The sequence below is a fragment of the Schistocerca gregaria genome, chromosome 8, assembly GCF_023897955.1.
Source record: "Schistocerca gregaria isolate iqSchGreg1 chromosome 8, iqSchGreg1.2, whole genome shotgun sequence".
Lineage (NCBI taxonomy): Eukaryota > Metazoa > Arthropoda > Insecta > Orthoptera > Acrididae > Schistocerca > Schistocerca gregaria.
In genome coordinates, this window is record NC_064927.1 from 290180218 (window position 1) to 290198452 (window position 18235).

The 18235-nt window shown below is 42.0% G+C and overlaps 1 protein-coding gene across 1 annotated transcript; it reads left to right on the plus strand.

The window, feature by feature from the left end:
- Positions 1-6514: 6514 nt before the first annotated feature.
- Positions 6515-16077, plus strand: LOC126284421 (endocuticle structural glycoprotein SgAbd-5). Its single transcript, XM_049983339.1, has 3 exons — positions 6515-6624; positions 13014-13129; positions 15700-16077. Exons 1-3 carry the CDS (start codon positions 6616-6618, stop codon positions 15875-15877), a joined length of 303 nt encoding a protein of 100 aa, XP_049839296.1. The 5' UTR covers positions 6515-6615; the 3' UTR covers positions 15878-16077.
- Positions 16078-18235: the final 2158 nt, after the last annotated feature.

Below are 18235 nucleotides of genomic sequence, written 5' to 3' on the forward strand. Positions count from 1 at the left end.
TGTTAGTACCTTATACCATAGACAGATACAGAGCGCGCACGCCTGTAAGTCTACAATGTTAAGGTTTGAAACTAAAATGTAAGTCACGCAACACAGACCAAAAACCCGAGAGTCTGTCATTACGTAGTATGCGAATTGCAGCCTACATTCAATGTTTTTGTCATTTGCAACTAAATCAAGCATTAATCTTAACAACTGGGCGACTTGTCGTATTGCCGTTATACATGTTACAGTTGACCGAATTTCTCCAAATTTTTCTATATTACTGCGATGGTATCGTTTTTACAATTGGCCAGATGGAAGCGTAATAGTTCGGAACGTAGTACTGATACATTTTTTTTTATTTTTACAAGCGAGAGAATTTCAAGTCTTCAGTGAATTCTTGGATTTGTTTCACTGTGAGCGATTGAATTCACTATTTGCAAATGTGTACAATAAAACACAACAATTTTGCAGGAAACGTTTCCTCAATAATAAGTGATGTTATAAATTACATATATTTCTATCCCTAACCTCCGATTTTTAAACAAAATGGGCGTTTATGTTTTGTGACTTCTGCATAATTCAATACGGATATCGAAACAACAGCAAGATAAGAAAGATTAGAAAACAATCATTACAGAGAAAACTTTTGTATTAAATCACATATCAAATTTCTCCTTTCTCAAAATCAGTGACTGACGTACCCTCCTATCGCGAGAGGTGGAACACGTAATGCAATCAGGAACATTGTCTAACATGATCGTTTTGGTGGACCAGGTGTTATAGAGTGGGGAAGCATAGTGTTGCACGAACCCACTGACCTCCAAATTTTTGGACGTTAATATGATTCTGTACTCTTTCTCTATGTGTGTTTCTTCAATGGCGCATTCGCCCTTGACATCATTTTTAAGGATGACAACGCGTGACCGCATGGAATAACATGGTGCAGGAGCACTTGGAACGCCGTTGCTCCGACTTAAATCCCATCGAAAACGTGTGGGAAGTGTTGGGGAGATGTGTTGGAGGACGTTCACTTGTATCAGCGACCATCTAGCAGCTGTCAACGGCGTTAGTAGAGGAATGGAATGCTCTGCCACATGGAATACCTACCCCCCCCCCCCCCCCCCCCCCCAGGGGAGCACATTGCAGAACATACATTACTGTCCATGAAATTACTGTCTGAATAAAACTGCCTTTTCTGTTCGTCTCACCGCTAATTTCTTTCATTTAACTTCTGCACAATACTGTGGCAGTTCTTTCTATGTATGGTCCCAGATTCATCGAGCTATGTATCTTCGTAGAGACACATCACGCAAAAGTTACTCTCGTCCTTTAGTTTTGCGCGCCGCGGCATTATCATCCTTGTCATTCGATTCGCTTTACTGAGACACAAATAATAACTCTCAAATAAAAGATCATTTGCATCTGCTTGGTAACTATGTTACTACATAGCTTCAGTCCTGAAATTCACTGACTTGTAAGGGAACATTCCCTAGTGCCAATAACCGGTCTTGATTCGTTGGTTGATTTGCGGGAGCGGACCAAACAGTGACGTCATCGGTACCATCGGATTTGGGAAGTATGGGGAAGAAAGGCGTCCGTGCCCTTTCAAAGGAACCATCCCGGCATTTGCCTGAAGCGGTTTTGGGGAATCATTGAAAACCTAAATCAGGATGGCCGGATGCGGGTTTGAAACGTCGGCCTCCCGAATGCGAGTCCAGTGTGCTACACACTACGCCACCGCGCTCCGTAATAAATAAACGATTTTCATTAATGTCGACGGGTGTGTAGAGGGGACAAAATATTGCAATACTTATTTTCTAGTTTATGTCCTATCTCACTTTTAAGGAGTAAAACACAATCCGAAAGGTATTTTGGCATATCAGGTTTTTCAGGTAATATCTTCGAAACGATGATATATAAAAACGGTTGATATGTAATTAACGTTCTTTAAAACTATCTAATCGAATTAATAGGGCCCGCATCTCGTGGTCGTGAGGTAGCGTTCTCGCTTCCCGCGCCCGGGTTCGGGGGTTCGATTCCCGGCGGGGTCCGGGATTTCCTCTGCCTCGTGATGGCTGGGTGTTGTGTGTTGTCCTTAGGTTAGTTAGGTTTAAGTAGTTCTAAGTTCTAGGGGACTGATGACCATAGATGTTAAGTCCCATAGTGCTCAGAGCCATTTTTTTAATTAATCGAATTTTGCAGTAATTTGAAGTTTGAAAAATACTTGCACCATCATTAATTAATTTTGCGAAATGAAACCGTTTATTACAACATAGCCTAAATTAAAGAACGTTTCAAGCTACATTCATCCACGTGCAATAAAGATTGTTTCTGAAATACCATTTTTGGAAAATGAGCTGTACACAATGTGCTGTCAGAGTATCTTCAACACACCTAATTAAAAGATCTAAACATTCATTATTAGTCTAGTTATTTATTTTACTCACAGTTGTTTCGGACTGTCCGCCTCCGTAGTTCAGCGGTAACGCTACCGCCTACAAAGCAAGGGGCTCGGGTTCGATTCCAAACGGGGGACTGGGTGTTGTGTGTCTTTCATTATCACTGACACGCAAGTTGCCGACTTGGCGTCAACTAAAATGACTTCCAATACGGCGGCCGAACCCCGAAGGCGATATCCCGGCCAATTTGATTTTTTTTTTTAGGTTTTAAATGGTTATTTTACGTTTTACGTTCATTTTTTTTTGTTTACCATTTCACGTAGGTGGATTTTGCTAACTAAAAATAATAAGTAATTTATTATTTTGAGACAAAATAATAGTAATAATAATAATAATAATCTATACATAAATGCTTAGAACATAACGTTTACCATGCACATAAAATGAACAAAATTTCTTCACATAATATACACGACAAAAAAAACAATATTGAACGAAATTAAATAGGATTTCAACTTGTCGCAGATGATCCTCTAAATATCCTGATTTGTATCTGGCATATTTCAATACGTTGGTAAGCCGTGGTGAAGAGAACTGATTATGCACTCGTGACAACAGCTTAATTACGTTGTTTCTCAAACGGAGACAGACATCATAATGATTCAACACCAGTAGATCTTAAAATATTCTCTCAAGGTTCTTCCAACATAAAAAAACCGTATACATCTCACGACTTTGTCTGTGCAATCCAGCCATTTGCGATCACCAGATGAACAAGTTTCTTGTTCTCAGCTACGATGGTCAAAACAGTTGTATCGCATTGACCACTTGACTTTTCATAGATTTAAAAGAAGCTAATTACGAGTTTGCACCGAGAATACGAGAATCTCTTTTTGGAACCCCAAATGTCCTTGTTTCTATATCTAGTAAACAAACGTCTGACGGGGTGACAAGATATTTGAAAGATGTTTTCCTTACTAGTGAAGGAGAAAAACACGAGAATATATTACTTAAATTCTTGGGGTTGGCTAAATGGTTCAAATGGCTCTGAGCACTATGGGACTTGACTTCTAAGGTCATCAGTCCCCTAGAACTTGGAACTACTTAAACCTAACTAACCTAAGGACATCACACACATCCATGCCCGAGGCAGGATTCGAGCCTGTGACCGTAGCGGTCGCGCGGTTCCAGACTGTAGCGCCTAGAACCGCTCGGCCACCCCGTCCGGCTCTTTGGATTGGCATTGTGAGAGAACCGCACAGAGCATTGTACCAGAGCATTGTACCTGAGGGCAAGGAACTTGTTGATCTGGAGATCGCAAAGCGCTCGGCGTCACAGGTACAGTAATGAGTTGCATACGGCTTTCGACGTTGGAACAACTTTGTGAGAATATTTTCAAATCTTATTGTCTTGAATGATTATGATGCCAGACTCCACTTCGGAAACAATATAATTAAGCTGCAGTCAGTAGCACATTGTCAGTTCTCTTCACAAAGGCTTACCGTTGTGTTGAAATACGCCAGGTACAAATCAGGATATTTGGAGCGTCCCTCGTGACAACTTGAAATCCTGTTGAATTTTGTTTTATATTGTTTCCTGTGTCGTGTATATTATGTTCAAATGGCTCTGGGCACTATGGGAATTAACTTCTGAGGCAATCAGTCTCCTAGAACTTAGAACTACTTAAACCTAACTAACCTAAGGACATCACACACATCCATGCCCGAGGCAGCATTCGAACCTGCGACCGTAGCGGTCGTGCGGTTCCAGACTGTAGCGCCTAGAACCACTTGGCCGCAAAGGCCGGCGTCTATTATACAAAAATATTTCGTTTATTTATGTTCGTAGTATAAGAAAACATTATGTTTTTAAGGATTTATTTACACATTATCATTATGGTAATGATTCTGTGTCATAATAATGAGTTGTTTATTATTTTGAATTAACAAAATATACCTACGTGAAATGGTAAACAAGGAAATAAACATAAATCCTAATAATTAATTTAAAACAAATATAAGTGAAATAAATAACTAAAGTAGTAATAAATTTTTGAATATTTTGATTACGTATGTTGAACATACTATTACAAGACGTTTTGAAAGGCTTATTATCCACCAACAATACTTCAGAAACCAGTTTTATTACACATGGATGTACGTAACTTGAAGGATTCTTTAATTTATGTTGTAACAAACGTCCATTTCTCAAAAGTAATTAATGGTGGTGCGATATTTTGCAAAATTTATAATTATTACAGAATTCGGTTATACAGTTTTCAAGAACGTTAATTGTATATCAGCTTTTATATAAAAAACATTTCTTATATACGTAACATCATCGTTTCGAAGATATTCGCTCCAAACCTGACATGCCGAGTTACCTTTCAAGTTGTATTTTACCCCTTAAAAATGAAACTGGACACGAACAAAAACTACTTTTGCCTTATTTTCCCTCTCTCCAAAACCATCATGTTTCATCAAGTTCGTCATTGGCACTTGGGAATTTTCCCTTGTTTATCTAGAAAAATGTGCTAGTAAATTTATTTTTGTTTCTAAAATTACTTGTGGAACGAAATATTACTCCCTTCCACATATCTTTGGATGCAATTTAACACTGTACAAGCTTATACTGTTACGAAGGTTCTGTAAAAAAAATTAATTGAACAGCCGTCTGCAAATGGGTGCCAGCAGTAGTCAGCTTATCCATATGTTGGCTTCAGTATAATGACGTCATGTGCGGTCTGTATCATCTGTGTCTAAGGTTAATACAGATAATATTCTGTTTGAACAGCGCGACGCATCTGCTATTATGACAGGATAAATTATATCATTGACTGTTTAAAAATGCAAACGAAATGGTAAATTTAATGATATGAAAGTTAAGGGGGGTAGGACGTCAAACGGGACGACATGGAGCACGAGAGACACCACAGGACATTTTAATTTCCACTGTCTGTACTTTTAAAAATAAATTCATAAAACTTTGCCAGAATGACCAGAAAGGATTCATGATTTACACTTATAGTGGTGGAAGATCAAATATATGTAAGAAAATAATTTATTTTTTTACATTTGTATTTCACGTATTTTTCACTTACCATTGGCTTCATTTGTTGCTATAGGCACACTTTTCTTCATAAGTAAGGGAGATTCTTCCATGAATATTGCACAGCATGCAAACCATACCTACAGGTGTATGAAACTCTAGAATTTTCCAAATCTATTAAAAACTGTGGTAAAAGTTGAGATAATTAACTATAAAAGTTGAGTTTTTTCTAAACATGAAGTTTAAAATATAACAGCACATTCATTTTTTCATAAATTAAGTAATTTCTAGAGTTTCATACACCTGTAAGTATGGTTGTATGCTGTGTAAAATTCATCGAAGAATCTCTCTCACTTAGGAAGAAACGTGTACCTATAGCAACAAACGCAGAAGTGAAAAAATGATCAATTATCACAAGTAAAAGGATATTTTGTTATGTTTTTGACCTTCCACTGTTATGATTGTGAAACCTGAATCTTTCCTGGTCATGCTGACAAAGTTTTATGAATTTATTCGTAAAAGTTTAGACAGTGGAAATTAAAAAGTCCTGTGGTGTCTCTCCTGCACCAAGACCGCCCGTTTGACGTCCTACCCCCCTTAAATGATATTACTCTAGTTTTCTTTAAGAGAACGCCACAGTGGTGTCTAGACTTGTTTGGTGTCTCTAGAAAGTGCAAACAAGGCTCCAAAATTCCGACACTTGACGCCGTACCCACACTGGCGTTTGCCGAAACAATTACTGCGCCGTTGTGAATTGTTTGAGCTACGGCGACTCCACACCTGGACAGAGTGTGTGTGTGTATGTGCATTATGTCACCGGCGCACGTATTCACGCATGTGCGCCGCGGCCGCCGCCGGCAACCTGCAAATGGCAAGTGCGGCTGTTTTGCAACCGCGAGTGACGCTCTGCCGAGCCCGGCGCGGGGCCTCCGGTGAGAGGACGGGAGCCACCTCACCCCGCCCCGCCTCACCTCACCGCACCTCACCTCAGGCTGCTCATCTGCCCGCGCCCGCGGCTGTGTGGGTGTGCTGCGCGCCTTTGTGTTGGTGCATGACACGCGCCGGGGAGGGGGCATGCGCGACCCTATATAAACCTGTCCGCGGACCCAGTCCTCAATCACAGCAGCGACAACTCCTGCCTACAGCCAGACGCACGTCCAGCACACAGCCACCAACGCCCACCATGAAGCTGGTGAGTATCTCGGAGAAAGTGCCGATTCTCGGAAACTGCTGCGACCGCCGCATCTTCACAGCCCTCTGCCGCGTTTGGCATTTACTGTCGCCGGTGGTAAAATTGGAGTTCTTGGACAGCATCTTATGCCTCTTCAAAATTCTCCGTTACTTGTCGGTTCAACCCCTCTTTTCGGATCTTCTTCAGGACGCTTCTGATCTCCAGCCACTGGGAGACACCAGAAGATTCTTGAAGAATGTTTAGCAGAGCGATCGGAACCTCTGATAACCGAACAATTTTGAACAGCACTGAGACGCGGCCTACCTCTGATTTCAGCATTACTGCTGATGAAATCGGCATTTCTAGGCAGTGCGCTGTTTCTAGTCAAAGTTGTCCAATACTCGAAGTTTTGAATGGGGATCTTCTTCTGCGATGTTCTGGTGTCCAACAACTCGAAGAAATCATAGGACTTCTCGAGATTATCCCAGTAGAGGGATCGAAACAATGGTAATTGGATGAGCCGGCCGAAGTGGCCGTGCGGTTTTAGGCGCTACAGACTGGAACCGAGAGACCGCTACGGTCGCAGGTTCGAATCCTGCCTCGGGCATGGATGTGTGTGATGTCCTTAGGTTAGTTAGGTTTAAGTAGTTCTAAGTTCTAGGCGACTGAAGACCTCAGAAGTTAAGTCGCATAGTGCTCAGAGCCATTTCAATCACTTGACAAATTTGAAAAGGGCTGTAATGCGGCCAGCCTCTTATTTTAGCATTTAATACAACTTCTGGTAAAATCAGATTTGTTAGGCAGAGTCATAATTCTCGTCAAATGTCTCCATTATTCGACACTTCGATGTGTCTGCTGCGATCCTCTTCAGGAGTCTTCTGTCATCCAGCCGCTCAGAGACACCAGAAGACTCTCGCAGAATATCTCAGGAGAAGGTCGAAATGGTGGCTTTTCTGGACAAGTCGAGGACTATGACTTCGCCTTCCTCTGATTTTAGAATTTACTTTAACTGCTGATAATATTGGTCAGGCAGCGTCACATTCCTCTTCAAACTCCTCCAATATCGTGGCGACCCCTATTCTGGGATCATCTTCAAGAGTCTTCTGACGCTAAACCGCTCGAAGATATCAGAAGACTGCTGAGGAATGTCTAAGCAGAGGGGTCGAAACGATCGTAATTGGACATGTTTCAACAGAGATGTAACGCAGCCTTACTCAGATTTTATCGTCAATCACAGCGACCATTTTCAACGCTCTCTTTCGGCAACTACGACTGCAAAACAGCGCAGGAGTGGCGAAGAACGCAGGTCGTTTGACGGGCCTTCGGTGATCAGCTAAGGGATACATTAATTACAGCACTGAACTTGTATTCAGGTGAATACAAGTCAAATTCCCGTCCAAGAATTCACCATTAGATTTCCATAGATTCACTAAATCACTCAACATCAATACCAGGACGGTTCCTCGGCCAAAATCCTGTCCCATACATTGAAGTGACTTTAAATTCATATTTCCCGGTCTTCATATTTGAGATGAGCATTCGAATTAGTATGGGGATCTGGTGGTTTACATATTTCTCAGCTTTTCGTCTTCCGTGCGGCCTACTGGAAGATAGGTCCGTAGGTGCTGCAGGTCTCGCAGACTGGTGTTAGACTTTCAATTTGTAGACTCCTTACCCGTTTGTTTGTTAATGTTCAGGACTCGAGCCCGTTGTGATCCAGCGGATAGAGCACTAGATTCGGCTATAGATGTCCCGGGTTCAATGGCCCCAGGATGGCCGCAGATCAACTCAGCCTGCTGAGTAAAAACCAACCGGTGCGATAGGCCCGCCACCTTCCCTTAGTGCCGCGGCGACTAAAAGTTGTACTCCATCTGTTTTCAATCAGGCCAATCACCTGATCACAGGCTTGGCCCACAGAGTTTAACTTATTTCATTCAGACATCGGACTGATTATCGAGAAGCAGGCTCACATCCGTAAATACGATCATGTTAAGATTCCATACACATCGACGGTACTCAATGAAGTAATTTTGTGGACTCCGAGCTTCAGCGCAACCAAACACCTCGCAGTACAAACCTGCTTTGTCGTTCCGTGGCGTGCGGTAGCGTTCTCGCTTCCCACGCCCGGGTTCCCGGGTTCGATTCCCGGCGGGGTCAGGTATTTTCTCTGCCTCGTGATGTCTGGGTGTTGTGTGATGTCCTTAGGTTAGTTAGGTTTGAGTAGTTCTTAGTTCTAGGGGACTGATGAACATAGATGTTAAGTCCCATAGTGCTCAGAGCCATTTGAACCATTTTTTCGTTCTGTGGCAACAGTGTCCAAATTCGTTCAATCCGTGCGAAAAGTACACCGCCTAATCTAAGCGTCTGTGGACACGGAACGCTCAAGAACATGTCGAGCCTTTGGCGGTTAATATGACACCATCAACAGCGTAGTCCATTCATTCGAGCAGTTGGTTAGGTGCCTTCACAAAGCGATTAGCTCACGTTCCAAATTTTTGTTGCCACATAAGTACCGAAAATGATCTTCAGCCATTGAACCCAGGATGTTATGGTCTAACTAAGAAGAAATAGGCCTATAGCAAGCGCAAAAGCAAGATGGTAATAATATTGATCGCAATGTGTCATTGCTCACTCTAGATGTGACTGCCTTCAATGCATGGTTTGTAAAGACACTTAAGTTCGCTCACAATGTGCCAGCTCCAAAAACAGTTCGTATTTGGTTGTCGATTTTTTCATGTCGCACAAAATTGTTTGACTTTTGCTAGCGATGGTATCAACCGCGTGCCCGGACGAATACGTAATGGCATTACTGAAGATGTAATAAAGGTGGAAAATCTGCATGCGATTTTCCGAATTATCGGAACCATTCCTCAATTGTATTTTCATTAAATACGGTATGTGGAACTATTTCGATTAATGGTCCAAAAATATAATAATAACTATGATTCAGGTCGACGTTGATATGTTAATGTTTTCAACTTTTTTCCGTATTTGAGAGGACGATCATCATATCGGCAGTCAGGAAATTAACAGAGAAACCAGTTCCACAGAACCCCTGGCGTCTCACGCCTAGAGTCCACTTAGGGCCATCGAAGGGTTCGCCGCTGCTCCCTATGATTCCAACATTCAGGAGTGCCTCACTGCGATAAAACGTAAATTGTGAAAAGCGAACCACATTTTTTTCCCCTCAATAGTTAACGTTCCGCCGATATGATGGTTAGATACGAAATGGTACCGCAGATTGGAGAAGAAGCTGGAGATATCAAATGAGAATTTCTTCCAGAAAATTCCGACTCACACCCCACTCCTATTGCAGAAGACAAAGATTAATTTTTATTTTTTTTTATTTTTCGACTTGTTAGGATTACGTGAGGTGAATATGAGGATGGTTAAATGATGGAGCAAACACCTTCCCAACTTAATTCGAGAATCATGTCTAATGGCCTCTCTGCTCAAACTGGTGGTCGTACAACGGCTTCGATGCTGAACTTGCATTCGGGATGTCCTCGGTTCAAATCTACCTCCAGTCAACCATATAAGTTTTCCGAATGATACATTTGCATTAAGTGAGTTAGGAAAACCATGCACAACCCAAATGTCGATAGCAAGAAGAAGAATTCGAAAGCTGTTGATTTGCACACCAGATCAATGCTTCAAGCACTGCATCATGTTGCTTGAAAGTAAATCGATTTCTTCAATAACAGCGAATTTTCCATGTTTAGTTCTGTGCAGAAGTATCATAGGCATGGGATGACTTGAAAAATTCATGGAAAATTCTACCATGATGGTCTCAGAAAGAGTCGAATAGTCTTCCTCCAGTTACATCACTCTCATCTGTGTTACGTTCCTCAGTAAAGTTTACACAATAAAACGGGAATAAATTGTGCAGCTATTCCATAACACCCATTACTGCAAATCTGACCTTACTTTCAGCTTTTGTTATCTCTCACAATGGTTTTGGTCCTCTGCCACCTCTCTCTCTCTCTCTCTCTCTCTCTCACACACACACACACACACACACACACACACACACACTTACTCAGTCTCTCTGTCCCTGTCTCTCTCCCGTAAAATAATAAATCACAAACGATTGGATCAATGTCACCGTCTGTGATTCTAAGAATAAGTCAATAATTAGGAAATTTGCACTATTATTGTCCTTGCGTCAGTTGTCGCTGTTAATTTAAGCAGCAGAGTTGTGTCATTAATAAATCCCGAAATGATACAGAAAACACTGCTCTTCTGTCAACTTTTAATTGCCAGTCTCACTCTAAACTACACAAGTAGTGAACGGCAACTAACACTAAAGTTAACGTAAACCACTGAGAACTCAGTTTTACTCCTGTTGTAGATGAATGCGAGATCTAACTGCAAGCAGTGATAAATTTCGTCTATAGGAAGAACAGACGCACCAGTTTGCATCACAGTCAAGGAGAAGACAAAAAGAGCCATTATAATTACGAAGTTAAGTGATATACGCTTGATGCTGGTGAATGTTGTAACGTTCAGTTCGGTTGACACTCGATTCCCCATTCACTCAAAAACGGCAATGAATGTATTATGACTAGCTACTGACTTTCAGGCCCTGCATGATTACAGCGGAAAACTAAAGCAACAGTAAACGTACGTGGACCTTCAATATTCTACAACTACAGGTCCCTGTGAGTAATGTAAGTGCGAATAAAGTGCACACATTTGTGCGTGCTGACTCATGCGCTGAGATGAGCAGATAATGAGGTTCGCCTTTAAGGTTCGGTATGACATTTCAGAAACCCAGCCTTAGAAGAACGTGAGGAGACCTTACACGGACGCTAATCGCCTTGCGTTAAGGCGTCTGCCATAATATCTGACCGATCACGGAAAGACATCACGACAGAGTCGTTGCGCGTCCGGGTAATCCACCAGTACATGGTAGCTTGCTGCTACGTCTGGAACGAATGGCGTGGTAGATGTGATGTCGAGCACGACCACAGGCGTCGTAAGAATGTTACCCTTCGGTTGCGTTGACGTTCTGTAGTCTCCTACGCATGGATATATATTTCAGTATTTACTTTAGTCATTTTGCAACTCAAAAAATCAGACAGACAAAGAAATAAACAGGTCGGAAATCACTATTAAAAGTTACAAAATGTGTAGTGTTTCTTTGGAAGTAATAAAATATTACACTAAAGAGAAACGAAATAGAAACAGTGCTGGGATAAAAAGTATTAACCATATACCATTGGAAATCGATGCCGTGTCGTACGTATCCGAGTTCCACGTTGATTCTGGAGCTACTTGCAGCTAAATCCACTGCATTACGTAGTGTTCATGTAAGAATCTCTACTGTGAGCATTAGCAAGTTGTCGAATAGATGTGGCAGTAGAATGCAAAAGATGCATATATTCACCGCAGGGCTCTGACGGCAGATCTTCGTGTGGCAGCCTCCACATTAGGCCCGAAGTAACGGGTGATCAAGAAGTCAGTATAAACCTGAAAACTGAATAAATCACAGAATAATGTAGATAGAGAGGTACAAATTGACGAACATGCTTGGAAAGACATGGAGTTTAATTACAACCAAAAAAATACAAACGTTCAAAAGCTGCCCGACAGATGGCGCTTCATCTGATCAGAATAGCAATAATTAGCATAACAAAGTAAGACAAAGCAAAAATGATGTTCTTTACAGGAAATGCTCAATATGTCGACTATCATTCCTCAAAAATAGCTGTTGTCGCGTAAAAATGTTGTGAACAGCACTGTAAAGCATGTCCGGAATTATGGTGAGGCATTGGCGTCGGATGTACCTTTCAGCATCCCTAGGGATGTCGGTCGAGCACGATACACTTGCGACTTCAGGCAACCCCACAGCCAATAATCGCACTGACTGGGGTCTGGGCACCTGGGAGGCCAAGCATGACGAAAGTGGCGGCTGAGCACACGATCATCACCAAATGACGCACGCAAGAGATCTTTTACGCGTCTAGCAGTACTTGGTTTTTTTGTTGTTGTTGTTCTAATAAAACTTCACGTCATTCCAAGCATTGTGTCAATTTTTACCTTTCTATTTACATTATTCCGTGGTTTATTAAGTTTTTGATCACCCGGTACATAACGAAAGTACTAACACGCTTGATATGATGAAGCTGCAACCTACACTTGGCCATAACGCATGAAGTCAGTATGGGTCTAGAACTACAGACTCAACAAGGGGACTGAATTAATGCATCGAGGGAACTGATTTAACGCGTATTCAATGAAAATCAGTCTCGACACATCGATTAAATCGCCGTTCACCATATTGTGCCTACATAAATGGCAATGTAATCGCTTACAAATTTTGCCTGGAGTGCTTACATGTTGGCTCATTAGCAAAGCTGCAGCATACTTTTAGTGCAAATGAGTGAGCGCATCTTCTTTTTTTGCAGATCCTGATCCTGAGTGCTGTAGTCGTGGCGGTGCTGGCTGTCCCCCAGAGCGGAAAGGACGCCACCATCGTCGAGCTGACCAACGACAATGACGGACTCGGCCAGTACAACTTCGCGTACGTCCTCGTGCCATGACTCATTATGTGCCGCTCTGCTGCCGCATTCATTATAAGCATTCGACACCATTACATGTACGTCTCTTGTGGTAGGAACGAGTAGGCGAACCTCCACTACTCTTACCTGGAATTACTTGAAATAGGACGAAATCCTCCCCAGGCCAGTTTGGCATCAGCCTTTTGGTTCCCTACGAATAATAACTGATATGATCATCTCTTTTTTAATATAATTATCGTATGCACTTCTTCGTTATTAGTGATTTTAGGATCCTTCGTCAAACGATTGATTTTGAGTAGTTTTAGTTAAAAACCAGATAAATCATCGCAAATTCTCAGCAATTCAGGTATGTTTACTAAGGCCAAACAATAATTTTCATGTGATCAAATTTATTTCTGTAGTTTCCCAAATTTCAGCACAGTTAGTTGGATAAGTCATTAAGGCATTTGAGTCCTATTCGGTGGCGTCTCCAAATCAGTTCAATGCCGGGATGCTTCCGTTAATACGCCATGGCTGGTACTTCCTATCCACCAACACACATTTACATTCTTGCTACGCTTGAAATACATGCTGAGCTAATTCTTGAGCGTTGCTGAATGGAGGTTGGTATGCAAGTTTGCGTCTTCCCATCGCATATGTGCTAGGCAAATCAGGGGGCTGGTTAGAATAGTCAAGGATCCGTACATATATCTCAAGGCGTTTGTGGTGTGAACTGAAACGGGGGATCTTCCACTAAACTGGTGCAATATGCCATTTGGTCCTCTGGTTTACCGTTCTAGCCACATACTGAGGAGCGTTCAGTCTCCCTTAAGTAACTACCAAATCAGTTCTTGTCTTATATCGAATAGCTCCCAGCACCATGGTTCCAGGAGTTCGACTTTCACGAGTCTGAGAATCACTGTTTCCTGTAACTTCTCATCAGGCTGCTTATGGAGATGTTCGCCTTTGTCTGACCATCACAAACAGACGTGATACCCGTCGCTGAACGCCACAGAACGTCATTCAAAGTCTCAGCTGATTTTCGCTCTTCACCATGCAAGTATCTCTACTCATTGCATCACCGCCAACTATCTATGTGATCTTTTGATAAGAAATTCATATATTTCTCATGCCAATGAATCGGCATTTCTCAAAGGTTGAAAGGCAACTGTAAGCTACATATTAACTTCCCCTGAGAATGCTTCGATGCAATTCCCACCTGAAAAGTTCCTATAATATTACACACACGCAAGAGCGACTTGTAGGAAAGGCATTTTGCTATGCTGAAAATAAGCTTACGTAATGAAGATATTCCAGCCAACATACCCCACAGACATGGGAATACTGGAGTATCAGTACGGAAGCGTTCGGTCAAGGTGCTCAAACTATCATAGTTCCCCACCGTGTGAAAACTACTAGACATGAAGGATGTAGACACACATCAATGGCTAGACCATCTTTCTAAGTTTCTGACTCACATTACAGGTAGTCAACTGGCGCACTGTAAGTGACGCAGAAAACGCTGACGTCTCCGTGTAATTCATTGAAATCGGGGACATGAAAGTCTCTTCCATTGGGCTGCATATATGCATACGCGAAATAATTCCATTCGACAATAAAGAGCGAATGATTTATCCACACGTTCTGAGACGTGTGACCCCTAGTGCATCTACGCTACCCCCTGATGCGTATTACGAATCTAAAATTCAAGAGATGCTCTGTCCATTGATAGGTGTAATTGTTCTGTACGTCTTGTAGTTGTGTATTGTGTGTCTGTGTGAATGAGGAGTCAGAGAGAGAGACAGAGGGAGAGAGAGAGTGAGGGACAGAGTGAGCGAAAGAAAGAGAGAGAGAGCACATCTACAAGGGCTATTCGGAAATTAAGGAACGATCGGTCGCGAAATTGGAAACACAGTCAAAATCAAAAGTTAGCTACATCTTCCACCTACTTCTCTACACAGTCGCCGCTCGAACTTACACTTCTGTCGTAGCGTTGTACCAATTTTCTAATTCCGATAGAAGGGACCCTCCTGCATTTTTCCACGCTGGGCTGCAACTCGTAGTCTTCATAGCCAGCGGTTCTTTTGAGCAGATATGAAAATCAGAGAGGCGCCAAGTTTGGGTTGTGTGGTGGGTGATCAAACACTTCCCATCGAAAAGCTATAGGAGCGTCCTCGTTGCCCTTGCGGTGTGCGACCGAGGGCTGTCAGGAAGAAGGAAATGCAGGAACGTTGTGTGGGATGCATGAAAACAGGCGAAATCTCTCGTCAGCCACCCGTACTTGACGGGAGTAACTGTTTTGTAGGCATCTTGACGCGATCACTGTACGATCAGGACTGAGAAGAACGACGTGACGCTATCTATGGGCATAACGGAGCCACTGCATAACACACCTGTGCAAAGCTTCATCGGATTTTCACTGTGATTTCCAGTTCACCACTGTTCGCTCATTACATTCCGAATAGCCTTCGTATTACTACCATTCGCCAAAGTGACAATAGTCGCCAGTGAGATAGTGACAACGCAGACCTTATTGTCTGCTTCGTCGCACATGATCAACCGTCGCCAGCTGCAGCTCTGCCTTGCCCCGCAGGTACCGCACCAGTGACGGCATCGCGCGGCAGGAGCAGGGCGCGCTGAAGAACGCCGGCTCCGAGAACGAAGCCATCGAGGTCCAGGGCAGCTACACCTACAAGGGCGTCGACGGCAAGGACTACACCGTCACCTTCGTCGCCAACGAGAACGGCTACCAGCCACGCGTGCAGTCGTAAGCCGGACCGGGACCTGACCTGACGACGGTACAACCAACTCTACAAAGAGTGGCCAGTTCGCTTTTCCTACGCCGACTTCGCTTCAGTGCCAACAAACCGACATCGGCTTCTACACATACCTATATGTTTTACAAACATATCACATGATATTCTTCATATTTTGTGAAGTTATTTGCCATCAAATAAATTTTATTTTATAATTTCTGCATTTTTTTTGTCAAATCTATAAATAGCCCTTACTCCACACAACACCGTGTGCTTTGCTGAAACTGAAATCTACAATTCATCTGAAGACTGAACTTCGGCTAAGAATTTGAAAATTTGAAATCTGACTCCATTAAAAAAATGGATGTTAGCTTCAGTACAGATGCCAAATTCTTACTGACATATGTTTTGCTACAGAGATCGTCCAGGTTATTAATCGGATCCAGTGTTCCCTGCCGAGCATATCGGTGTCATGTTTAAGACACTGAATTACTGGAGAGATCCTCATCTGGTCATCCAGAATTATGTTTTCTGTGATTTCTCTATATTAAGGCCAATGTTCATTCATTCAGATGTTCACTGCGTCCCATAAATCCCACCAAAAAAGAGAACCTTCACGAATATGGGACAAGTTAGGACGTACATTAATACAAGACAAAAGCCTCATAGCAACTTAAACTGTACATGCAGTATTTTAACATTAACTCTCACTATATTTCTTGTGCCGACTTCGTTTGATCCAGTAAATCAGTAAGAAAACTGCCGCTTTGGAAAAATATGTCTGTTGTTCATCTGGTATTAGTAGCGTAATGTTTACTTGATTAAAATCCTATTTTTCAAAGAAAACATTTTCACGCTAGAGCTTATGCGCTGCTAAATAAGTACCTACTCCCCTCAATAACATTAGCTGATCTCACGTGCCTGCCTATTTGGCTTAGTGTGTCTCAACACATAGATTAATCTCCCCCTCAAATACCCCAATATACAAGGACTTGGCGTGCTTACAGTGTTGCTGCCGAGCAGTACATGCAGTCGGGTGTGGACGGCTACATCGTGCTACTGAGGTAGCTATACACTGTACGGTGTGCAGATTGTGCAACAAATTTAATAATTTTTAACATGTTTCACGCCCACAGATGTGAAAAAACGTAGAACGGCATCTACTTCACACTTTTAAGTGTCGACATTTCTGTTTTTGCTTTCTAAAGTACTCTACGTTCTTCTTCGTGGTTCATGTTATCCCCACACCAAATTTCATCGAAATTGATTCGGTTGTTTCGTTGTGAATACGTAACAGAGGTTTTTTTGCAAATATAACAGCAAATTATGAGTATATAGCTAAACACACTGAGGATTATACAATGGTTGTATCCGTTATGCTAAATTGTATAATGTACAACGTATCATTCAATAGAGGAGTTTTCACAAAAATGATAACGTTCAAAAGTCAAAGAATAAATAGTTTTCCCAAACAGTAAAATTATTTTTCTAATTCGTGTAATATTCTACAAATATCTTTCTAAAGTAGCCTATATTTTTCCTCGTTATTCCAACAATCTTCATACCACATATAATAAACATTGGTTCAGCTGTTTAGTTGTTGAAAGATATCAGATAAATACACTTTCACATTTGTAAAACTTTAAATTACGATATCTGTTTTTTCGTGATCCAGTTTTGACGAAATGAAACCTATACGTTGCCCCTAGCTACACTCAAGTCACCCGTGAAAACCCCTTGAAAATTCGTCTAGTAGCTTTCGGCTTTTTGAAACAGAAAAACAAGACGATTTCAGATAAAACTTTAAATGATGACATCTTTTTTCTTTTTCGGTCCGATTTTGATGAAATAAAGCCTATACGACGTCACAAACTATGCACAAGTTACCTGTGAAAACCCAATTACAGTTTTGTTGTTTGTATGATGAATCCATAAAAAGATCAGTAAGTACTGAGCCGTACTTACAATACATTATTACTTGCTATACATCTTTATAACACACATTGCTACTTACAAGGCAACTAACAGAAATTTTAAATCAATGAACGCTAATATTTAGATAGTTCATAGAAAAGGTGGATAATGGAATATGTTTTCCTGGTAGGCATCCCAATGGGCACGGCGGTAGTCGTAGATGGACTTCGGAGGCAGGAGGATGGCCATGGGCAGAACAGATAGAAGGATAGGGAGGAGGTCACTACAAATGGGACCGAGGACGTCTGTGGCATTCCGACCAGGGAGGTTGGGGGAAGTGAGAATGACATCCAGGGTGGAGTTACTTTCAGGACAGGTGTATTGTGGAAGAGGAACAAGGTCACTGTGGAGGGTGGAAAGGAACTGATGCCACTGCCGAAGGGTAGTAGGGTCATGACT

What these genes read in the sequence shown, in the direction of transcription:
- LOC126284421 (XM_049983339.1), top strand. An exon ending in CTCGGCCAGTACAACTTCGC is followed by an intron (nt 13,130 to 15,699) that starts GTACGTCCTCGT and finishes CTTGCCCCGCAG; the next exon opens with GTACCGCACCAGTGACGGCA.